At 42.8% G+C, this 26,196-nt stretch overlaps 1 protein-coding gene across 1 annotated transcript in view; it reads right to left on the bottom strand.

The window, feature by feature from the left end:
• Window positions 1–26,196, bottom strand: part of COLEC12 (collectin subfamily member 12) — a 201,100-nt gene that overhangs the window by 169,658 nt on the left and 5,246 nt on the right. Inside the window, exon 2 of the mRNA XM_054694155.1 lies at window positions 14,715–14,765. Within this exon, the coding sequence (XP_054550130.1) occupies window positions 14,715–14,765 (51 nt within the window). The remainder of the gene's footprint in view (window positions 1–14,714; window positions 14,766–26,196) is intronic.

The raw sequence follows: 26,196 nt of genomic DNA on the forward strand, positions 1-26,196 counted from the left end.
GTTTAATGCCCCCACTAAACACTCACTTGTATATTGCTTTCTCTGACCACATTTCCATCCCTCTCTGCAGAATTAGTAACTTCAGAATTTGGGTCCTCTACCTGTCCTCTATTTTCTTTCAACTATAGCATGATTATGTTGATTTTGTTCTCTCCCTTTGGACTGTGTGCACCACAGACACTCATACCAGTTTTTAGCAATTCAGTCCCAGGGTCTGCACTTTCAGAACTACAAAGCTGGGGTCCTGACACCTGTTACTGTGGAGACCAGTATCTATAGGCAGTTTATCCTGGGACATGTTCTCCTCCCTCAGCCCCTTTAAAGATGGCATCTTTCTTACCTGTGTTCTGGGACAAAACAGGAGATAGGAATAAACCAAAACAACACTTTGAATCATGGAAAGTTGTTCCACACCCTCCTTCTGAGCTCCTGTCCCACAACCTGAAACTTTTTCTCCCCAGTCCCAGGCACTTATAAGCAAAGCTCCTTGAATCGTTAAGATCTCTGAAAGATGAGTCTCTTAAAAACCATAGCAACTTCAGCTGGTTTTTAGGAAGAGAGCAGCTGATTAAATAGTTCACCCTTAAGTGCAGATGATTAGTAGTAACCAACATCCTTTCCTAAACTTCCTGGTGCATTTGTACTTTTCAAGATGTCTATAATCTTAGTAAAGTTGAAGCACAACATAAAATAAATTCAGATGAATCAGTGTCTTCCTGAAGAAACAAAGATGCTGGAACACCCTGAGTTAGAGACTGTAGGTGCTCAGAGCAGTCCTTTGTCATCTGACTCCAGAGACTCTGGTCTCCCTCACCCCAAAGTCAGAGCCAGTTTGTCTCCTTCCACCTCAGACCTAAGCCCCTGCCATTTTTCCCTTTTCCTGGAATTCAGGCTGTGTGCTATGACTGCCTGGTTGAGGACCTGAGGGGTCTGCCTCCCCAGAATTCAACTTTGGAAGATGCTTTGTCCACATACAGATGTCTTCAGAGAGAGACCTTATCAGATCACAAGCTTAGGTAAGATTTAAGAAAACATTCTGAGTACAAATTACAACATATTACTCTTCCTTTCTCAAAAATTTGCAGAGCTAAGAATTGTCCTGGGTACAATGGCAAACAAAACTCACACTATCTCTATCCTGACTAACACCAGGGCAAGAAAAAAATGTATTTTAAAAAGTGAGTGTAAGGGGGCCTCCCTGGTGGCGCAGGGGGGTTAAGGCGCAACCTATGAAGCTGTCCACAGCCTCGCAGTACAAGTTCAATCCCCGGCCTGCCAGGGAGTTACCCACATGGCACAGCAGACCTCTCCTGGTTTGCCCGCTGCACCCCTCAGCAGTGTACTTCAGTTAGTCTGCCTGCTCTGTTCCCCACACTGTCTCTGGAGAATCCTCTCACCCCCTCACCTCTGGCCTGTACCCCAGCTCTTGTATACATAAATAAATCTTCAAAAAAAAAAAAAAAGTAAGTGTAAGTATGCAAGGCTTTGCTCATTCCCTTCCTGTAATCCCTGGCCCTTGAAAATTAAATAAGATTGCCTCATACCTCAATCTCAAAGCCTGCAGAACTTTCTGCTATCTCCAATCTTCTCTCCCTATTTCTTTTCCCTTTTCTTCCCTTCTTTTAGCATATAGGAACTCCAATTCTTCAGCTCTCTCCAGTGCTGGTGAACCTAAATTTACCCATATCCTCAGCAAAGGAATAAAAGAAACTTCCAATTCATCAGAATTCATTTTTTTCTAAGTGGTTTGCAGTTATAAACAGGAAAAATCCTTCTTTCCTCCCTCGTCTCTTTCCATTCCTCTCTTCATTCTAATGCTCACTCACAATTTTCAAAGTGAAATTAACTATTTACAAAATGCTAGAGAGGGGAAGAGAACTGACTTAATAATATCCCAGCTGGGATAAAGGCTAGCTTACAAGCTTTTCAAATATGAGTGTTACCACTTTACAAAACCAGAACTTTGAAGAAAAAGTACCAAATCACAAAAGACAAACCAGTACTGGTGTGTGCGCGTATGTGTGCGTGCATGCGTGTGTGTGTGTGTGTGTGTGTGTTTTCTAATACTGGTCACTAACCCCAAGAGGTGACAAAGGCAAAGCTCCAAATAAGCTGTCTCTCAATAAGGGGCATGGCTGAAGTGATGTTTTTTCCTTTCTTGATAATTAGTAGTTTTATGTTTTCATTTAATATGTATTTCATTAACATTAGAAGCATAAAGAAAAATTTCATAATATGATAAATATAAGATCACTGAATTGAGAGAGAATACCTATTTTTTTCTTGGGATTGTTAACGAAAACATTACTCTTCTATTAAATTTGCAGACATTTGAGTAAGTACCCACTGATTTTATGAATAGAATCCTTCATGTTTGAGTATAGAAATCTAGAATAAAGTGAGTCAAGACATATAAGCCTAGAAAATGCTGCAATACCTCTAATGTAAGGAATAATTAACCAAATGGAAAACCAACAATCACGAAATCACTATTTTGAACAAAACTAACAAGAAGGGAGTTTTTCTATCTGATAAATTTTGCCAACTTAATCTTGTATCAGGTACCTGAGAAAATATATCTAAAATAAGAGCACAAAAGTACTTGTCTTGAATTGCTTGGTAAAAGTAAGGTAAAAGTAAAGTAAAATTATCTTGAATTGTAAGGTAAAAGTGAAAAATGATAATTTACTTTTACAAACTGAATGTAGTGGCAGAATAGAGCCCTAGTCACATTACAGATGCAAACCCACAATATTGTATGGCCCAAAGAAAACTGCTAGATCATCTACTCCAACACCTTTATGTTGTAGAAGCGCTTGTCTAGAGTCAGAGGGTTTACATCATTTTGCAAAACTCACATAGTTTGTAATGTGTAGTAATGAGATTACAGCTCTGATGTCCAAGCTTCCAACTCAGAACTCTTCAAAAATCCAGGGATGTGCAAACAGAGTAAATGCACACATAGAAGGGTGTGTGTATGTGCCCCGGCAGAGAGAGCGAGCGAGTTGAAATGATGTACTGAACTCGCTTTTTTAAATCTAGTTCTCTTTCTTCATCTTCCTCTCTTGATTAAGAATGAGCACTTAAGGAGAACTCCCTGAGTGCCAAGCATTGTGCTAAGTACTTCATTTATATTAACAACCTTCACAACTCCCCTGTAACATAGGTAGTCTTGTTATTCCCCTTTCTGTTACAGGCAAATGGGAGCTTAGTGGGGTAAATGTACATTTTCAAGGTCACTTGGGCCCTCTGTGGTGCTTACTACAGGCTTCCCCATTTCTAAGAGGTTCATTTTGGCCCTCCGAAAGTGGAAATGATAGTAAAGACTTCTGAACCAAATTATTTTATTACACACTTTCTGAATAGTGTTTTAAACAAGCAGAGCTGCTGTTGGTATGTGGAGTGGGTTCACATGGCAGCAGTTAGTAACAGCTGTGGTCAATGGCGTGTACGACATTTGCAGATGGAAATTACCTTCCAACCTCCTTTCACGGGGCTTATATCAAACAGATTCTCACACCTCATCTTGAACCTTTTCTGTGGGGCAAAGGGATGGGACAGCAAATATGCCCCCTTCACTTGCACAGACTAGAGGGCGAAGGGGTGCAAAGGAGAGTCCCAATCTTATCTGGAAACCCTTGAAGTTTTACCAACACTGAATTTACAACTAGAGACAGAAAGAAGAGGTGGCTCACATTCCATCTGGCATGTGGTGCCCTCTATTGTGCCTTTTGAAATTCTGCGGGTGGGAGGGAAAGCAATTTGTAGGGTTGGCTAATAGTTTTCTTTCATGCAAAGCACCGTTGTTGGAAAATGCTGTCTGCTTTTCATTAAATTTGCAATTCCCTAAGGCACAGGCCATGTCTCCCTTCTTTATTGCATATGATGCACAACACATTATAGATGGTTAATAAATGTCTCATCATTTTCATATTGGATTGACTAAGAATGACATTTTCCCATGAGTCTTACTTGCTCCAATTTCTCAGCAAATGTCACTGAACACATACATTTCCCAAGCAAATGGCATGGGTGAGGGCAGTTTTCCTTGCTTGAATCTCTTCTCCAAATTTTCATGAATGCTGAGCTCACCGTTTCCCTGGGTCAAAGGATCTCCCCTCACCTTCGTGGCCCTCCCCCCGCCCCCCCCCCACACACACCTCTTCAGTTCCCTCTCTCCACTCCCACCTGCAGAATATTTTTTAAAGATTTATTTATTTATGCATATAAGAACTAGGTTATTGGCCAGAGGTACAGGGGGTGAGAGGATTCACCAGAGACAGAGTGGGGAGCAGAACAGGCAGATCTACTGAAATACTCTGCTGACAGGAGCAGCGGGGGAGACAGGAGAGGTCTGCTATGTCATGTGGGTGGGCTCCCTGGCTGGGGATCCAACTCATGTTGCAGTGGCTGGTGATAGCTTCACAGTGCTGAGACTTAACCCCTTGCACCACCAGGGAGGCCCCCACCTGCAGAATTTGATGTGAATCTCTGACATTCCATCTCACATCATTTCCACCACAAAACTACAGCTCATTATTCTACATATACTTTGGGACACTTTGGGGAAAGCTTTTGATGAAGTTTGTCATCTATTCTGTTACTGGTATGGACACTTTTAGGAGAAAATTTTTGATTTCATGAGAATTTTTATAACTTTTATTTTCTCAGAAATTGAAAAGTAAATGTAGATATTGATAATAATGAATAAGCCAGTCAAAAGCAGGGATCTTGTTTCACGCATCATTGTACCCCAGTTCATGGCATGGAAGGCAGTCAGTGAATGCTCATCACAATTTTACAAGTATTCCTATTTCCCCACAATTATTTCTGAAAGCAATTCCACAGTAAGACTTCTAATTAAAAAATGTGTGTGAGGTAGAAGAATCACAGCTTGATATTCCTCATCAAATACTTCAGCAGAGTAAAAAATATGAGATATGAGAACTTGATCTTATCAGTACAAAGTAAAATAAAATCCAAGGTAGAGGATGGTAATCTCCCACTTAGATGGTTTCGAATGTTTCAGTTTGATTGAAAATAAATTGTAAAGTGTCAGCAATGATTTTACTTATGCATTTTCCTGCTTCACAGAACAAGACAAGGTTAGAAAGGTTATCTCAAATATGAGAGAAAAGAAGGCATCTTTACTCATCTGGAATAAGAACACACTCTGGATTTTGGCCAGAACTTTTACAGACTTTGGTTCCATTCTCCTGTTTTTCTGACAAGTCTAAAGTTTCATCTTCTGCAGCATGCAAAAGATACTGACGCATGTATAGGAATATTTAAACCAAAGTTTTTAAAAAAGAAGAAACCAAATCTAGTGTATACAGAGAAGCTTGACTCAATCAGGGCTAAATGTCAGTTTTCAAAAACTTATAAAAAGGATAAAAATGAAATATTGGAAGCAGAAAGTGTTTATTAGTTATGACTCAGAACAGAAGACCAATTTCCCAACATTTCCTGTGGCAGAGTTGTAGTCACTAGGTTTGGAACTTTCTCCTTTTTTTCCCTCTTTCTTTTTTTAGTTCCTCTTCTGAAAAAAAAAAAAAAAAGTTTCTTCAAAATTCTCCTTAACACTATGGTGAATATTAAGTTTCAGAAAGCAAAAATAACAAATGTTCATTCATTTAATCATGTTCTTCTCTATCACATTAATTTCTTATTTTTGAAGTTTTATCTTTTTATAAACTGTCAAAAACTAAGACTCTCAGTTCCTGAGAGATTACTACCTCACAGCTCCATTTACAAGAGAAGTATAAATCATTTAAAAGTAAACTTTATGAACAAAGTCAACTTTTCAATATGTTGTGTGAAACATGGTAGTTTTATAAGGGGAACAAACTATAAATAATAATGGGCCAGATTAAATTACATTTGCTATTCAGTAATAAATCACTGTGTAATTTAACATGGACATATAATAATGTATAATTGTTATATTCTATTACACCGGGTGGATATTAAGTTATACATAATAATAGTGGTGAGAGTGCTTAATTCCTCACTATATAGTCCAGCTCAAATGATCGGCCCAAGCCAGCTGGAGTCAGACCATCCCCTTTGTTCATATGATTTAGGAAGAACTCATGACTCAATGCTGTCCAATGACACCTGAGGGAATGTCTGCTGAGGGCCTTGGGGGAAAGTGCCCTTGCTCCCAGAGAGAAGACAATGAACTAAGACTGTCTCACCCACATGGAATGGCCATAACCACCTTGTACACATTACTTTTCATGAAGCATACAGCTATGCCGTTCATTCCACGTGCAAGGCTCTGCTGTGCTAACTCATTCAGTTCTCACAACATCCCTACAGTAGATATTATAATTATGTCCCCTCTTTTATATGAGAACATTGAGGCATACAGAGGCTATCCAAGATATCTGCTTAGTAAGAGGCAAAGCTGGATACTGACCCAGCAGTCTGGATTCAGTGTATGTCCTCTTACTCAAGATGTTATGTCAGCTCTCCATGGAAGTGGCTCATAGCCTCCAGTATGTGCTAACTTCCTCAAAATGTATTTTTTTCCTCCATCAACAGATTAATGGATAAAGTAGTTCTGGCATTTATATATTAATAGAATAGTAAGCAATAAAAAATGAATAAATTCTTGTCATTTATGACAACATGGATGGATCTTGGGTATTATGTCAAGTGAAATAAGTCACCAGAGAATGACAAATGCTATATGATGTCAAAACAAATGAATAAATAAAACTCGTAGATACAGAGAATCCGGTGGTTAATGGGAGTAAGGGAAAGGCAGTAAGGGTTGGGTCAAATGTATGAAAGGGATAAAGAGATACAAATTCTCAGTTATAAAATAAGTAAGTCATGGGGGTGTAAGTGCAGCATGGGGACTACAGTAAAAAATTAGTAAAAATCGTGTCCACACTGATTTAGGGCAGTGGTGATGGTTGCATACTAGTGTGAATATGCTTAATGCCACTAAATTGTGCAATCAAAATAGCTGAAATGGTAAATCTTGTTATGTATATTTTACCATAATAAAAATATATATTCTTTGTTGATGATCACCAAGCTTTTAAATTATTTTTTAAAAAGCCCTACAAGAAAATACATTTCTTTGATATTTCCAGAACAAATTATGGCAGAGATACAGGAGTTAAGGGCAGTAAGGTTTTATAGAGGGAGGCTAGAAGGTGGGAAGGCTCAGAGAACATGAGGCTGAGTGTAGAAGCAAGAAACACCAAACAGGGATGCTGAAGTCTGAGGGAAAGAAGAAAGCAAGTGTGTGGGAAGCAGTCAACAGTTTAATGGCAACCACAGTTCCGTGCACACCTATGCTGTACCTGGCCCCCATGTATATTATATATAGGTTTTATATAATACCTCCAAAGTGGTATTCTTGTCACTTCCATTTCACACATGAGCAAAGTGAGGCTTAGAGGTGTCTGATGGCTTCCTGCTGAAGGTCGAAGTCAGTAGGTGAACCAGGACTGTCTGACTGCAAAGACTTGCTTCTTGCACAGCCACCACCCTCAATACCCAGAGCACCAGTCAGAACATGAGAGTCTCTCTTCCACAACTGTGCTGAGGATAATGGTGTTCCTCAAAATCCACAACTTTGGGATGTCTTTCCCTTTCCCAGAGGGGCATCCAAATGAACAACTCAGACCTTTCAAGGAAAGTTTCGAAGTTCATCTGTTTCAAGTTGCCTGAATTTGCTACCAAAAGGAATAATGCTTTCCCACCCTACCCCCACAACTGAACACTGGAAACAACCTAATGTCTTCATGCTGTCTTAACAGAAAGAATGGCTGAGTGGATATTTTTTTCTTTAATTTTTCCAAAAATAAAAACAAACCACATTCAGCTTCAACTCAGTTGTAGGAAAAACAAATTATTCTCTCTCTGCTCCCTCCCCACACCCTTAGCAGGATTCATAAGCAAATAAAAACCAGGAAAGGGGAGGAATTATTCTTGAAATAGTTGAAAAATCTGAGGTCCAACTATTCAACTAAACATATTATAAAATTATGAAACAGAAGGCTTTGTATAAGCAGCTGAAGATTTAATCACATTCATCTATGATCATTTGGTTTCCTATCAAAATCTTGGGATTCTGAGAATGGGCAGCTGTGTGCCTCTCTGCAATAGGTAGAGTGGAAAGAAGAATGGCTGGCCCCGCCACTCAGTGTCATGTGCTTCACTTTCCTGATGTGCAAGCTGCAGATAGTTGCTACCTCAAAGGATTTCTGGGAGAATTAAATGAACTAATGTATAGGAAACCCTTGAACACATGGTAGGCTGTTGAAGACACTCAAGAAAGGATGTTTAGTGGTGTCTTTCAAATGAAAATAGTAAAAAAGAATCACAATCATATGGAAATGTAGGATTGGATAATTTTTTACTGATGAGCAAGAAAGACATGGCAAGGGTGAGCTGTCTAATAACTGAGAAGTTCTTGACGGGTCAAGAAGTTAAAGAAATTTAAACAAATATTGTTGGCAAGATGAGCATGAGTTGTGAATATAATCCATAATGATAACAGGAAATTTCCTCTGGTTTCTGCCAATGAACCTCCTTTCTCAGACCTCAGGAAACCCATTTACTTGACTGGAAGCAGAAGTTACAGGATTGCATGGTAGCTATTCATGACTACCCTGCAAGGTGATTCTGAGTCTCTTTGTGTGTACTGTTGCCCATGATACCACATTTTTATACAATCAGAAATATGAGTTTGTAAAGTCACACAAATAAAACCTCCCCACTAGGTAATGAAAGTGGCTTTGAACATTGCACAGAAACCCTACAGGGGCACCAAGTCAGACTCATATTCCCTGCCCTCCACTTATCTCTCTGACCAGGTCAGTCCTTTGCCTGCTGTTGTACCTTTTCCACTTAGAGATATTTGGAAGAGGTGCTGTTGAAAGGACAGCCTCATGCTGGGCTTATTTAGCCATTCCCCACAGGAAATGATGGAAATTCCTAGCATTCTTATCTGGGAAAGGGAGAACTCTACTGGTGTCAGTCTTGAAGGGCTGTGTTAAGAGGAATGCATGGAGCCCTCCTTTGTTGTCAGAGGTGGAAGACTTCAAAGCGGCTCCTTCTCCAAATCCAAAGATGAATCAGGCTTCTGGGAACAGTTACAGGAGAAGAGAAATAGGCCAGTTGGTCCCCCAGACCCAAGCTTCCAGAAGTTGAGTATAAGGGTTTATCTTGAACAGTTTCCCAAAGACAGTTCAGGAAGCAGAGATTCACCATATGCCTCAGAAAGAAGCTATTTCTTTCTGGCTATTGGACTAGGTATGTAAGTGCTGCTATTTTTCAGAAGCCCAAGTGCTCCCTGTATTTTTAGACATAGAGTTCTTCTCAACAACTCAATGATTTAACCAGAGTCATAGATTTGAAGTTTCATATGTCTATGTCTTTGGAAGTTGGGTTTGGAAGGAGGGGCTGGTAACTGTAAGGATGGCAGAGGGAGGGAAGTCTTCCAGAGTGGGACTCAGCTCTACTCAGACTGCTTCACTGTGCCCAGCACTATGCAGGTTAAACTGTCAAAAATATTCTTGCTAATATGAAATTAATTTTCAAGGAAAGAAGTAGAAAAGGAAAAAACCCAGCCTGACTGAAACTGTAGCTATGGGAAGGTCTGTAAAGCTGTGGGTGAACCAAGCTATAAGGATATACTTTGGGAAACTCTGGACAAGTCACTTGATACCTCTTTTTAAACTGTAACCTCTAAATAAAATTTTAGTAATTCTCTTAGAATTTTTGCCCATAGTTTTTACAAAAGATCCGGCTTCTATTCCATAGAGAATGATTCCTTTCACTCTGTCACTGTTACAGTTTGTAATTTTTGAGATCTGATTCTCTCATAGCTATCAATAATCCCTATAGCTGAGTTACAGGGATAGCAACTTTGTCAAAGCTTTGTCAAACACAAAGAACAACTGTTTCCAGCTGCCCCAGTTGTTCACTGTCAACCCTTAAACCTACCCAAGACCTTCACAGGCGGAACAACATCTCTCTTGCTCCTCATCATTCCAACTTTGAACATCCTATTATTATACTGGATCATATTCCAAAGATAACACAAGGGAACCCAAGGCAATCAATAAAACTAAGTGGTCTAGTACTTCTCTTCCTAACTCTGCACCAGACCAAAAGGAGCCAAAAAGTAGGCTCCAGAGGAAGGATCAGGAACATCCAGGGGGGTGCTGATCATTAGGCTCCCATGGGCCACCAGGATGCTGGGGCAGAGGCCTGTCCCAGGCCTTCTTTCCTCTCCCAGTTTTCAGCAGTCAAGCAGGGAATATGATCTAACAAGAATCCATGATGCAGCTGAAAATCACAAAGTTCCATGGGCCTATTAAATCCTGGGCACTGTGTTCAAGCAGCAGGACTAAAAGGCCAGAGAAAGAAGCTAATTATTATAATAATGTTCAGAACTTAGGGGAAGCTCCCAGTGTGCTGGGCACGGTGCTAACCCACATCACACTACATTTCACAGCAATGCCGTGGGGGTATAAAGCCTGTTAGGTCCCAGAATGTACAAGTGAAGAAACTGAGATTTTACAACATTAGATATTAATGTGTCCAAGGTCACAGAGTTGGGAGGACAGCTGGAATTTAAGTCCAAACCTATACACAGCTCCAGACAGACCACTGCTTCCAGGAATGATAAAAAGTAGCTATCAAATGAAAAACATGACACCTGACCTGCTAGGATCACAGAGTTGTTTTGAAGGAAAAGTAAGTTCTTTGAGAAAATAGAAGAGATACATAATATTTGTTAGGCTTGTTATGGTCATTTCTATGCATGTTAACCAGCAGAATCTGGAACTCAACCCTCTTTTCACTTCTTCCTTTCTTCTGTGGAATTTTGATGCACTCATCCCTGGGAGGTGAAATGACATTCTTTTTTTAATCCTACTCCATGTAATTTTAAAGAAAAAAAATTCAAACAAAACTTGAGAATACTCACGCTAAACACAGAAGTTATCAGAAGGCTTCAGAAGACATTTTTGGATCAATTTATCACAAATCCCGTAATCTAGAATGAAATCCCTTTAGATATGACAAATTCACTTTCCCCTTTTGCTAACTCTGTTTAATACAGCATTCTTGGATCAGTGTGATATTTTTGAAGAAAAATAATAACTGGGAAATAAGATATCACTTTAGTACATATCATATTCTACTTATAAAAAATAAATATACTGGTATCTCATATGTCAACCTGTAACTATAGTTACATACCAGATCCATTAGCTCTTGCATTGAGGCGAAGAAATGTTGACCCTCAGTGCCTGATTAAAATTTGAAAATACTTCATTAACCTTCCACAGTTTTCTCTCATCAAAGCTTTTGTCAGAGAGAAAGTGTCAAATCCGTGTGATTTAACTCTATCACTTTCCCAGGCACCTGCCCCAAATTTTGGGAAGAGACTAAAATGCATGACATACAGAATGAAAGAAAAAAATAGAAAACCTGGTTGACACCAAAATGCAGTAATAAACTCCCAAATAAGCAAAGGATGACAATCCTAAAATAATCAATCTAGATTACTGGAAATCACCAATTTTTTTCTTACTATAATAGTACACTGAAACTGAAAAAAATGATAATATTGTCTTATAAACAGCCTTGAATTTCTGAAGCAAAAGTTTCTGGTTAACTATTTATGAATAGCTTTGGAACAAGCCCACCTCCTAACAATTTGCTAAAACACTGGCCCCACTGCCCTGCCAATAACCCCTGGCTCATCTATAGTCGATTAAATTCAGGTTTCGATGATTTTATTTGCATGAGACATTCACAAAATTAGGCAATAACCAAATCCTTTATGTTATACTTTTATGAAGGAAAAAAAAAGCTAAAGATAATATGTTCAGAGGTAAGTCACACTTTGATTTCTCCAGACCTGTCATGCTTGGTACTTGTGGATCTCTATACCAAAACATCCAGAGAATACTAGCCCCAAATCTTAGGAAAGTGATAATACTGCTCTGCATTTCTATAGTGCTGTGCTTTCAAAGCGCTTGCCTCTCCAGTATCTCCGTTTCATCAAAGGTCTGTCAGACTTACTACCTTGACAGATGTCACTGTGCTTACTGGGCAGATGCAGGATTGAGAACCACAGCATTTAAGTGGCTGATTTCAAGTCACAAGAGCAAGTTGGGGCAGAGCCTACAGAGGTGTCCTGTTTCTATATACCTCCCACCCACCACTGCAGCACCAATTTTGTCTTTCTGAATGGTTAAAGCTTAACCATACGTGAAGGAATGAGTTCTTGGGTTCTGCTGCTTTCAGTGACCAGTTTCAACTTTGTAGGAACTGAACCTTCTATGCTTTCTATAAAATCCATTTAAGACCCCATTTCTATAGAACCCACCTAGGTTCTATAAAACCAGGTCCAAAATCCTATAAAAGAGACAAGGCCTCCTGGTGGGGCCAGGCTGGGTGATCAACCCACCATAGGGTCCCTACAGGTACCCCTCCAGGGCATAAAAGTTGAAAGGTCACCTCAACCTCACTGCTGGGTCCAATCCCTAAGCTATACTAGTTTGAGAGTCAGAAGACCCAGCATCTAACCACAGCTCCAGTTAACATGCTTGAGCCAAGAGGTAATCTGTCTGAGCCTTACCTCCTATATCTAGAAAAGTAAAGGCTTATTTACGTCATCTCAAAGTCATATTCCATTTCCAAAATTCTATTCTATCCTATGCCAGACCTCCATCACTTTGCTTTAAAACTGGATCCAAGAATTCTTCCCATCAGAATGTTTCTTTCATCTCTATTCTAAGATTTCCCATTTTAATTTCATTCTCTGATACTGTTTGTACCACTCAGTATCAATCTCTTCATGCCTCTCCAATATTTGTAAGTCGTTATCATGTCTCTTCTGAGTCATCAGAGATTTCCACCCATAATTTAACCATCATAAATTAAATTCCTTCAGTAACTTACTATTTTTTGTTTATTTTGCCAAGTCCCCACCCACTAGGTCATTCTTTAAAAAGAAAACTTTTCTCTTGGTTCTTCATATTTCTACTGTTTTCCAATATGTATTTCTACTGTTTTTCAAATACAGATTTGAAATCTACTGATTTCCAAAGTATATAGATATCTTAACATTTATTTTGCCCTATTTTTACAAGTTTTACTGCTTTATCTCTGTCTTTTGATTTCTTTGTTGTTTTTTTTTTCCTTTCCTTTATAATTCTTGGTCATCTCTCATTGTATCACCTTCAGAGAATCCAACAGGGAAAGCAGAACACCACAGGGTCCCAACCCAGAAATATGAAACTGTGGAGATAAAGAACGGCGGTGTGAAGCTGGAAGAGGGGGTTGCGCAGAAGACACCCTACCCACGTGTGCACAGAGGAGCTAGGGGCTTGGTGCCATTGCATTCCCATCTTAGACCTCTTTTTTTCCCCAGAAAGAAATGTAGACGTGTATATCCAGAAGGAAAAATGCTAAAGCAATGAGGGAGCCAGAGCAGCTGGGGGTTGTTAACTTTAATCAAAGTCCAGCCAGGATTTTTTTAAGCAACAGGAAATAGATTTGTTCTTTTTAATAGTCTCTCTCTCCTCATACACTCATACACACACACACACCCTCTCACACTCACAATCTCATTCTTTCTCCACATACACAGTCTTTTCTCCTCTGTCCTCCATTTTCTCTGGCCAAAAACAAGCTGGATGGAAAAACCTTGATTTGTCTTTTGAAACTTGCAGTGTTCACTGGCAGCTCAAAGCCAAACACAGAGCACAAGGAGCATGGTCAAGAGAGAACAGCACAGTGTGCCGCAGCTGAGCAGGCACACGTATTAGTTCCCTATGGCGGCCACAGCAGATTACTACAAACATGAGGCTTAAAACAACACAAATTTCTTCTGTCTCAGTTCTAGAGGCCTAAGTCTATTATCAGCTTCGGTCAGCAGATATCAAGATGTTGTCAGGGCTGTGTTTCCCTCAGGAAGTTCTGAATAGAGAATCCATTCCTTGCCCCGTTCAGCTTCTAGGGGCCACCTATATTTATTGGCCTCTTCTTCCACCTCTAGTGCACATCACTTCATCCTCTGCTTCCATCACATCACCTCCTATGAGTAATCAAATTTCTCCCCCTACAGACATTTGTGATTTCATTTAAGTTCCACCATAAGGCCTATATCAGGCCCACCTGATTAACCCAGGCTCATCATCATAGCTCATGCTCTTTAACTTAATCATACAAAGCAGGTTTTGCCAAATAAGGTAACATTCAGGTTTTGGGGATTAATATGTGGACAAATTTGTGGCCATGATCCAGTCTATCACAGAGCACCTGTCCTGGTGGGTTCGTATAAACAGCGTTCCCCTCACCTACCAAGTAACACTAAGTTATGAACATAGGGCCTGAGCGAAAGAGGGGGAAATATTTTCTAAATATCCAAATGGAGAAATGCCATGTATTACAGATTTACCTTCCTCACCATGTTTTTGCCTATTAAGCCATCTGGTTTGTATTCAGCAAACCTTAAGCAACCCAACACTTTCCCATACCTGGGCACAGCTCCAGTTCCACTGGCCTTGGCATGATGAGAAAGCCTCCACCTGTTTCATGGAAACCCACTTCCAACTAAAATTGGGCCTCAGAGCCACAAATATTCATGTTAGTCAAAGGTTCAGCAAATGTTCTTGTTACTGCGTCCTAGATGGAGCATGGACAAGGAAATGGGCTTTATTAGAACTCACCAAACCTCTTGTAACCGAAGGATTGCACCTCCTCCTCCTCTGCGAAGTCGTCTGCAGAAGAAAAGACACGTGTTAACTTGGCAGAGCCAGAAGAGCAGAGTCAGTGAAAGATTCAACTGCTCCCAAATCCAGCTGCTTCACCCTCCCTCCCCTTCATTCAGACTCTAGTCACAGTGGTGTTCCTTCTGCTACTGGACCACATCACGGTTTCTGAGAGAGAGCAGGGTCTCTGCCCTGGAGGATATTCCTCCTCTATGTGATTCCTAATTCAGATCCTACCTAAAGTGCCACAGCTCAAGATGTCCTTCTGGGATCTCCCTGGTGGTACAAGGGGTTAAGTCTTAGCACTATGAAGCTATCCGCAGCCACTGCAGCACAAGTTCAATCCCTGGCCAATGAGGTGACCCACATGGCACAGCAGACCTCTCCTGTCTTGCCTGCTGCTCCCCTCAGCAGCATATTCCAGTACATCTGCTTGTTCTGCTCCCCACTCTGTCTCTGGTGAATCCTGTCACCCCCTGCATCTCTGACCTGCACCCCTGCTCTTGTATACATAAATGTTTAAAAAGAAGTCTTTCTGGACCTCCACTCAGTCATGCCCTTTATGACAATTTATGTTACTATTACTAACACTGTCATCACTTATGTTTATGTCTGTCATGCATCTGATGAGCAGAAACATCTTCTATATTGGTTCATGAATGTGCCTAGAATGGTCACAGAGGGGCTTAAAAAAAAATGGTTAAATGATTGAATAATCACCTATCCCAAGGGTTATCTTCCTATAACTGGCTCTAAAGCCCTCTATTTCGGATAAAGCCAGCAAACTGTGGTCATATTTCCCACCAAGTGCTGCAACGCAGGAGGCCAGCACCACTCCTGCAATAGCAACCAATTCCTGCCTCACTCTCCTTCCACCAGGTAGCTGGGACCAACCTATGGTTTCCCAATAAAAACATTTCAAAAGATAGCTTTTGGACAGGAATTGCTAAATGTAGGACCACATGGAGACAAGATGCTATGTTAGCCAAATTTTTCACCAAAAAGTCTAAATTCCCCTCCTACCATAGACATATAATTCCTTATCACATCAATAAAAAAAATCTTCATTTTATAGTTCTGCCAGGTGTGGGTGTACCAATTTATTGGTAAAGAATATTTTTAATATCAAGTAAAGGTATCAAGACCAGGTCTTTCCAAGGAGCGCTGACCAATTATTATTGTGGTCACCACCAGCACCCAGCTTTCTCCCTAAGTGCAGTTCAGTTTAAAAGCACTGATTCAGCCCTCTCTATGAATCACAGACTCTCTAGCAATGGGCTTCAGAAAAAAGTGGTATGTGGTGGTGTGCAACCGTCCCAGGCTTGCCATTTGGGCAAATGGGAAAAGAACCTTGGAGACTTAGATATACCTGACATGCCTCTTATGCTGAACCAGGGGACCAGATACACAGGCAAACCAGCAGGTAGGAAGGCAGGCAGGCAGCAACCAGGCCTCTTAGCCCCTGTGATCTCTGCAATCTCCTCCCCTGGGCATCCATAATTACAGGTGCACTGGACCTGTGCTCTCGCACCCAAGCACTTTTTGCTAACACATGATATCACATGTGGGTAATGAAACCTGGGAGGAAAACAAGCCCCAGTTAGCAGCTGCAGAGACTAGAGGTGGGAAGGCAGAAAAAGAGCCTGAGTTATTCCATGTTCCTTCCATGTTGTGGTGACAGAAGGCACAGGGCAAGATCTCTATGATACGAGCAGGCAGGGGAAAGAGGAGTCCTAGGAGCCCTCGGTGGCTATTTCAGGCTTTTTTGAGTTTACCAGGTACATGGCAGGCAGGAGTGGCAGGAGGCTGGCAGGCCTCCCAGCCCCCGCGAATCTTCACTCTGTCTGGGCTCTCCGGCGTTCTCTCGTGGCCTCTGCTTCTCCACTGGTTCTCCTTCGCTCTCTCGTTTCTCTTTTCTTCTGCTTCTGGTGGTTCCGTTCTCCTCGTGACGCCGCGCTCATAAGCCCCATGTCAGCCCAGGTGTACCCACCTACGCATGCCCACACCCTACTCCAGGTGCCCACCATCAGGCATGCATTCATGACCGCAGGAATCCATCATCAATGCTAAGGGCAGGAGGGCGGAAAAGCCTGACAATTCTTTACCCTACACATGTGATCCCTTCCCTCAAGGAATTCACAAGCTTTCAAGGAAGAGGGACATGCAGGGGGGAAACAAGGTCTCTGTAATCATCTTTTTCAGTCACCAAATGCTATTTCCCAAAAATATTACGGAAAAACCCAAGTTATACAATGTGGTTGTAGGGTAAGGAAAAATATCAGGCTTTTCTGCCCTCCCGCCATCAGGATAGATGACAGAACCCTGTGGTCCTGAATGCATGCCTGATGGCGGGCACCTGGAGTGGGTACACCTGGGCTAAGACTGTGCTTTTAAGGGCAGCGTCCCGGGGACGCCAGGAGAAGCCGAAGCAGAAGCCGAAAGAAAAGCCGAGAAAGAAGTCAAGAACACCAGAGAGCCCAGAGAGAGTGAAGATTTGCTGGGGCCTGGGAGGACTGCCAGCCTCCCAGTCCCCCAGCACCCCTGCCTGCCATGTACCCGCTAAATCCCAATAAAAGACCTGCAAAAAACCACTGAGGACTCTGACTCCTCCTTTACCCGGTCTGCATGGGATCAGAAAACCTGCACCGTGTCCAGTTCTGCCCTTACAGTGGTGAACCTTATCAGAACATGAGTTTATTATGAAAACACACATGAAAGAGCAACTTTTCCTAACAGAATGAAGGAACACGGCATCCTTGTACTTTACAATGTTTACTTATTCAGAGAAGAGGGAAAAGATCTTGCTTGGAATCTAGAAGGCAAGATCTTCACAATTAGTTTTGTGGCAAGGATTAAATTCTTCCTGTAGGAAGTGTAAGGGAAGGAGGACACGGAGCAGGTTTCTATGACCCGAGCAGACGGGGTAAAGGAGGAGACAGCACTGGAGCCCTCAGCGGCTTTTGCAAGCTTTTATTGGGATTTACCAGGTACACGGCAGGCAGGGGTGCTGGGCGGCTGGCAGGCTTCCCAGCCCCCAGCAAGTCTTCACTCTTTCTGGGCTCTCAGGCCTTCTCTCGCGTTTTCTCTGCTCCCCTCATGGTTCTTCCATTCCTTCTTTCTCTGCTTCTCTTGCGTTCATTCTGCTTCTGCTTCTTCGGGTTCTCGGCTTCTACTGGCGTCCCCATGACGCCGCCCTTAAAAGCCCAGTCTCAGCCCAGGTGAATCCCATCTACCTATGCCCACACCCCACTCCAGGTGCCCGCCATCAGGCATGCATTCGGGACCACAGGGTTCTGTCATCTATCCTGATGGCGGGAGGGCAGAAAAGCCTGATACTTTTTACCTTACCCTACAGGAAGAACATGCTTACATTCAAGAGAATGACACCCTTCTCATCACTCAGTGATTGGTTAGTTCAACAAATGCTTATTAAGCCTGTGCTCTGAGCCTGTTTTACTTACTAATTCTACCATATTAGTAGCTGGGCAGCCTGATCTAGTCTCAAGAACAATCCTTATCTGCTGCTTCTGCTTAGATATTCATTCATTCATTCATTCAATTAATATGTATTTCAGCCTAGTGGAGTTGAGACGTGAATATAAGTTAACAATACCACCCCTACATCAGCTTCCCTGCCAGCTCTGGCCCCCCCACTATATGCCATGTCTGCAAAAGAATCTGCTCACACACAGACCAGACACTGTGGGCCAAGGAGACATCACTAAAGATTTCACAGTGGGAACAAAAGAGCAGTTTAGACTGAGGCCCTGATAGCAAACAGCTCAAAATTTCCCATTAGAATTTCTATTCTCTCCACAATGTTCTTTTCAGCAAGTCTACCATTTGTTTGTTTGTTTGTTTTTCCTTTCCTCTCTGATGTTTTTCCCATGCAACACTTAGTCTGACTGGCTCCTTTCTCCTTCCTGAAATTTCCCTGGGAACTTCAAATATCTCATGTTTTTGTTATTAGAGCAACTCAGTTCTGCCTCCAAATTAATGCACTCAAGTACATTAGGGGTTCAGGAAAACAAAAGTCTTACAGGCAAACCCTAATAAGACTGAAGGAGGATCTCCTACTTGTCTTAACCCTCACCCCAGAAGAATTAGGAATTCTCAAAGTTGCTACAAAAAAGAATAAATATTTCTCTGTCACCTCCAACTCTAAAATTAGAGAATCATACAAGACATTAGGGATACAAGTAAAATACCACAGATAACACCTGACCAGAATTATCAGGGAAGGCCTCAGAGACAATCTTAATGCTTTTTTTTTAGCGGGAAAAAATATGAAACACTGCATCCTAACCTCCCCCACTTCTTGGAAATTCATAATACTTTTTGAATTAATAGTTCAAAATAGACTCTGAGAAGTGCTAGAAACAAACAAAAAAAACTTACTTCAACTTTGTTTTACTCTATTTTTTCAAAAGTTGACTTTAGAATCCTCTTTTACACCCTAAAAGTCTGGGTAGAGTCAGGGCAGGTGACACTTGGTATCTAGCTCACAAGCACAGGTATCTCTCCAACCCACTACCAAATTTCCCCAATTGTGCAATTAATAACTAGCCTGTTCACGCTGGGATGGAGAGGGCAAGGTGGGCTTTTGGCTGTATGGACGACCCACAATGGGTTGCTACAGCCGAAGGAGAGAGAATGAGCAGTCAGGGCTTCCGAATGCCTGAACATTTTAGAGGGAAAAGACTATGAAGGGACCCAAATGGCTGACAGCGGGGCTTAAGGAAGACAAATAGCCTGATAGTGATGGTATATTCTATTCTACAAGCCTTTTCCTCATGCTGTGCAGACTCAAGCTAAATGCGTCCCAGATTGTCTTTATAGTAGTGGGGCCTGCAAAGGTGATGTACCAAAATAAAGAGATTCTCCCTACAGAATATACAGTCACCTTAGCAACCTGTCACTTTTCCAAATCTTTTTCTGTCACCATTTAACTCACCTAACCGCTACACTCCCACATGAGCAAGATTTAAGGCCTCTAACTTCTGCAGTGGCCATAGCTTGATCCTGACTCTGACAGCAGTTTGTCTGTAGGGAAGAAGCAACCTTAACATACAAGTAACAAAACATGTTTAATTTGAGATTTATATCTCTAAGCAAGAACTCTTGGCTTCCACTGCTGTACTATAGCATTTCTGTTTGGATATCTATGGGCTACGCTGTCTTTTCCTTGCCTGTTTTGAAATGTGATTTTTATTTTCATTTTACTTTCCTTGGTAACTGGCACAGAGCCACACTGGTCAGAGATTTCATGATAGAGAACACTGAACAGAATTCTGCTGATTTATTCTTTGAGCTATCTCAGAGTATCATGAGTGCAAATGAAGTTTAGTTTAGTTAGCTTAGAGTTGAGTCATACAATGTTCCAAATAATCTGTGGCCCAACTTGCATATTTCTCCACCCAGAATTTACCTCTCCCTTCCCCTGCTCTCCCTTGGCATCAGTATGACAACACTTACCTCTGTCTGCCTCATATCTAGTCTGGTTTTAATTCCACCAGATGGAAAGCCACTTGACAACAGGAAACTTATCACATTGTACCCTCAATAACTACACTGATAGCACATTGCAGACACAGTTGTTGCAAATCAAGCAGATTAGAGTTATGCATGTATTTATCTCCACTAGCTGATGAATTTCTGAAGGAAAGAGAGTAAACCTCTTTTTGAATATTCACTATGGGGAAGATAAGAGAAATAATATTTAGTCAACACCTACTGAATGTCAAATACTCCCATTCACTGTTTCTGTCTTTCAGATGAGAAAACTGAGGCTTAGAGAAGTTACATATTTTGTTCCAAGGTCTCACAGCTGGTCAGTACCCAGGAATGTGGTACCATCCAGTTACACACTGTAATGATTGCTGACCCCACAGACCCAAGAAACTTGTGCTAGTGGCAGGGAAAGCTAAAAGGTAATGATTTACACCACAAAACCCTAAAAAGGCTCAGGAATTTGGGACATAGATTACTTTGGAAGGAGAATAAGGGTGAAGCTAAAATAGGAGGACTGGTTAAATATACGTTTAAGAAGCAGTTGACTATAATCAAAAAGATAGATTTTAAGTGTTGGTGAGGATATGGAGAAATTAGAACTCTCAGACACTGCTGGTGGGAAAGGCAAAAGGTAGTCATTTTGGAAAAGTCTGGCAGTTCCTTAAAAGATTAAGCACAGAGGGCCTCCCCAGTGGTGCAGCACTTGAGCACTGGGCTACGAAGCTGCCCGCAGCCTCTGCAGTGCCGGTTTGATCCCTGGCTGCCGGCAAAGGTCCCACATGGCGCACAGACCTTTCCTGCAGTGCCCATTGCTCCCCTCAGCAGTGTACTTTGTCAGTCTTCCTGTTCTGCTCCCAGTTCTGGCTCTAGTGAATTCCCTCACCCTCCGGTGCTTCTGACTGTACCCAGTTCTTGTATAAATAAATAAATAAATCTTTAAAAAAACAAGATTAAGCACAGAATCACCATATGATCCAGCAATTTTACTTCCAGGTACAAACACAAGAGAAGTGAAAACATGTGTCCACACAAAAACATTCATACAAAGGTTTATATCAGCATTAATCATAAAAGCAAGAAAAATGGAAAACACTCAAATACCCATCAACTGATGAATGGATAAATTGTGGTACATCCATACAATGGAATGTTATTCAGCAATAAAAAGAAATTAAGTACTGATACATCCTACAATATGGATAAACCTTGAAAACATTACACTAAGTGAAGGAAAGCAGCCACAAAACCACATATTGTATGATTCCATTTATATGAAATATCTGTATTAGGCAAATTCAGGACGTCAGAAAGCAGATGAAAGGTTGCTTAGGAAGTTTTGGGGGACAATGGAGTCTGACTTCTAGTGGGTATGGAATTTCTTTTGAGGGTGATGGAAATGTTCTAAAATGATTATAAATTTCATAAAACCAACAATTCTTTCAATCCCGCCATGTGCAAGTCCATTTACATGCCTCTTGAATCTGGGGGCTGGGGAGCTTGGAACTCCTCTGGCCAATAGAATGTGGTAAGAGTGGCAGAAGGTGACCTCAAGGCCTAGGCCTTAGAAGCCTTTCAGCTTGTTTTTACCCTCCTGGCAGCCAGCTGCCAAGTGAAAATCATTATCTTGACGAATTAGAAGCCACTGGAGAGAATCCCTGGAGGATGAGAGACCATGAAGGAGAGACATACAAGCCACCCTGCCCATGTTTGATCAAGGGGAAAGGCCTCCAGCCCAGCCAGCACCTCCAGAGCAGAGACAGCAGTCCCCTCCCCGCCCAGCCAGAATCGCAGTTGTGAATGAATAAGAGGTCGTGGTTTTAACCAGTTTGTTAGGCATCAGTAGATAATTGAAAGAGAAATAAATGCCAGAAGAAAATGATAAAAAGGTTCTCAAGAGGTTGCCTATGGGTAATTGTAGGGTAAGGAAAAATGTCAGGCTTTTCTGCCCTCCTGCCATCAGGACAGATGATGGATCCTTGAGGTCCTGAATGCATGCCTGATGGCGGGCACCTGGAATAGGGTGTGGGCATATATAGATAGGATTCACCTGGGCTGAGACTGGGCTTTTAAGGGCGGCGTCACGGGGATGCCAGCAGAAGCCTAAGAGAAGCCAAGAGAGAAGCAGAGAAGCAGAAGCAGAAGCAGAAGCAGAGAACACCAGAGAGCCCAGATAGAGTGAAGACTTGCTGGGGGCTGGGAGGCCAGCACCCCAGCACCCCTGCCTGCCGTATACCTGGTAATCCCAATAAAAGCCTGCAAAACCACTGAGGACTCTGACTCCTCCTTTGTCCGGTCTGCGTGGGATCCTGGAAAACCTGCATTGTGCCCATGTCCTGCCTCCTACAATTGGCGTAAGTCGGCAAGATGATCCATGCAGACGGGTATGGAGCCCTCCGAAGACCTGGAGGGACTAAAGAGTAACAGACTGTTTGGCTGTGACAACGCTGGAGGCGTCATGGTGGCATAGGAGATGGATGAGGTCCAGGAGCTGCAGGATGAGACCTCATGTGGAGGAGGAGACGCCAGAAAGGACCAGCCAATGACCCCTGAGGCAGCAGAATTGTCGGCAAAGAGAGGACCAAGATTCGGAGCTCACCAGTGCTGATTCAGGGAGAGGCCAACAAACTTGGCCTGATGGACTTGGACTGATGAACTTGGACTGACAATCCCGCCAGAAGGCGGAGGACCTTGGCAGGTTATGTTTTTTTTTTTTTTTTTTTTTAAGAATCTGGGGGTGGCCAGTGGGCCTTGATGGCCAAAAGCAGCCTGTGTATGCCCAGCAGCCAGGCAGAGGAGAAAAGCCAACTGAGGAGGCAAAAGCTGGTACTGATGCTGGGTTGAGAAGCCCTGAGTGGCTGTTAAGCAGCCTGAGTATGCTGAAGACCAGTGAGTCTCGTAAAATCACCTGTGGGTGATGCCCTGCTCATTCTTGAGTGAGGGTGAGGAGCTGAGGAACCCGTCCTTGGGGGACGGGTGGGGAACATGGCTTGGGGTGGAGCCCAAGCCGAATGTAAAGTTTGGATCCCCGGTCCACGTGCTTGTGCAATGGGTTGGCCTGAGTGCAGGGGTCTGCGAGTCGCATTGGTGGCTATGAAGGCCGAGTGTTGGAGCGACTGCAGACAGAAACCCTGAGGGTTGGCGATTACCCCCAACAGAATAGAATCGCCAATCCCAGAGCGAGTGCATCCTGGGGGTGGATGCGGTGTGTGGCTTGTAGCCGAGACTACAGCCAGAGAAGGCCAGGAAGCCTGACGGCTCCTGGTGTGTTACAGTAAATGCCATTAGTGATTCCCCTCCCTCGTATGAGCAGTGCCTTCAGCAGCAGATTTGGTGGCTGATCTGCTGGTACCAATAATTGTCTTTTGCACTAGGTTGGGGTCCTGCCTGGACTTATTTGTGTTCTGTTGTATTTTGTTATATTGTGATGTATTTGCTTTTGTGGGCCATGGCTGCATTGTTTATGCTTGCTAAGAAAATTATATATATATGTAGATTATATGGCAGAAAACCCTGAGGGGGTGGACTGTAGGGTAAGGAAAAATGTCAGGCTTTTCTGCCCTCCCACCATCAGGACAGATGATGGATCCTTGTGGTCCTGAATGCATGCCTGATGGCGGGCACCTGGAATAGGGTGTGGGCGTAGGTAGATGGGATTCACCTGGGCTAAGACTGGGCTTTTAAGGTCGGCGTCACGGGGACGCCAGCAGAAGCCGAAGAGAAGCCAAGAAGCAGAAGCAGAGAACGCCAGAGAGCCCAGATAGAGTGAAGACTTGCTGGGGGCTGGGTGGACTGCTGGCCCCCCCAGCACCCCTGCCTGCCGTTTACCTGGTAATCCCAATAAAAGCCTGCAAAACCACTGAGGACTCTGACTCCTCCTTTACCAGCTCTGCATGGGATCAGAAAACCTGCACTGTGCCCATGTCCTGCCTCCTACAGTAATGATAAATGAAGGTGGAATGGGTAGAAAACTGCTGTTTTCATTTTTTTTAAATCTAGTATTTTTTTATTCTTTCAACTATGTACATCTCTAACTTTGATAAAAATTAAATATGAATTAAAATAAACAAAACAAGGGAATATGAATGGAAAAGGTAGGTAGACAAAAAGAGAAGTGCTAAGGGAGGCTGTAAAGGCAGGACTGGACCACTGAGCAGGTTTTCTATGATCTCATGCAGATGGGGTAAAGGAGGAGAGAGTCCTGGAGACCTCGGCAGGTTTTCAGGCTTTTATTGGGGTTCACCAGGCATATGGCAGGCAGGGGTGCTGGGGGGCCGGGAGGCCTCCCAGCCCCCAGCAAGTCTTCACTCTTTCTGGGCTCTCTGGCGTTCTCTCTGCTTCTCTGCTCTTCCGTTCGTTCTGCTGCTTCTTGGCTTCTGCTGGTGTCCCCATGACGCTGCCCTTAAAAGCCCAGTCTCAGCCCAGGTGAATCCCATCTACCTATGCCCACACCCTACTCCAGGTGCCCGCCATCAGGCATGCATTCAGGACCGCAAGGATCCATCATCTCTCCTGATGGCGGAAGGGCAGAAAAGCCTGACATTTTTCCTTACCCTACAGAGGCTAATTACCAGAAAAGGTTTTTTTGCTCCAAAGGGCCAGTGTGTGGCATTCACCCTGAGGCAAGAGAATGAAAGGTTTGAACTTAAAGCGTTAACTAACTGGCACAAAGTAGGTGTTTACAAGTGCCAGATTGAACAGAACACGTTCAGACCTTCCCAGTAGCCACGCTGAAGAACCGTGCATGGAGGTTCAGTTGGGCTTAGACGTTTCTTCCCAGCTAGACTATTTCTTTTGAATAAATTTACTTTTGATAGCTAGTGTAGGGTAAGGTAAAAGTATCAGGCTTTTCTGCCTTCCCATTAGGATAGATGAGGGAACCCTGTGGTCCTGAATGCATGCCTGGTGGCAGGCACCTGAAGTGGGTACACCTGGGCTGAGACTGTTTTAAAGGGCGGCGATATGGGAATGCCAGTAGAAGCAGGAAGCAGACAAGCAGGGAAGCAGAGAGAAGAAGAAGAGAAGCAGAGAGAACGCCAGAGAGCCCAGATAGAGTGAGGATTTGCTGGGGGCTGGGAGGACTGCCAGCCTCTCGGCCCCCCAACACCCCTGCCTGCCATGTGCCTGGTAAATCTAAATAAAAGACCTGCAAAAGCCACTGAGGACTCTGACTCCTCCTTTACCCGGTCTGCTGGATTAGAAAACCTGCACTGTGTCCTTCCTGCCTCTACAGCTAGTTTCCTATCTTTTCTATGTAACAAGGAGGTGATTGAGGCCCATAGACGTTTGGCCACTTCCAAAGAACCATCAACAAGTTAGTTTTCCACTAACATGTCAATTGTCCAACCTCTCAGGCTCGTGAATAAGACTTAGTCCTTCAGGAAGCATAAAGGAGTCCTAGTTAATATATTCAAGTCCAATGAATATACTTAATTTTAAATCTCATCCCATGATCATGAACACATTTCTATTATTCAAAAGTACTTAATGAATATTCATGATAAACGCTCAATTGAGTATGATAAATGCTCAATTAATGTTAAGGGAGCTCTTAGGATTGCTCTGAAATCTTAATTTGGTATTACTAATCTCTACTTACATTGTTTTTTAGTGCTGTTATGAAGGTCCCATAAGCAATCAGTGGGACCCTGTCAAGGTACTATACTAGTTAAGATTCTACAAAATCTGGGCCTCCCTGGTGGCGCAGCGGTTGAGTGCTGGGTTGCGAAGCTGGCCGCAGCCTCTGCAGCGCCAGTTCGATCCCTGGCTGCTCCCCGGCCACCAGAGGAGGGTCCCACATGGTGCGCAGACCTCTCCTGCCGCCCGCTGCTCCCCTCAGCAGTGTACTTCGGTCCTTCTGCCTGCTCTGCTCCCCGCTCTGGCTCTGGTGAACTCTCTCACCCTCCTGTGCTTTCTGACTGTACCCAGTGCT

The sequence above is a fragment of the Talpa occidentalis genome, unplaced genomic scaffold, assembly GCF_014898055.3.
Source record: "Talpa occidentalis isolate TD23 unplaced genomic scaffold, MPIMG_talOcc4v2.1 talOcc4.13, whole genome shotgun sequence".
Taxonomy (NCBI): domain Eukaryota; kingdom Metazoa; phylum Chordata; class Mammalia; order Eulipotyphla; family Talpidae; genus Talpa; species Talpa occidentalis.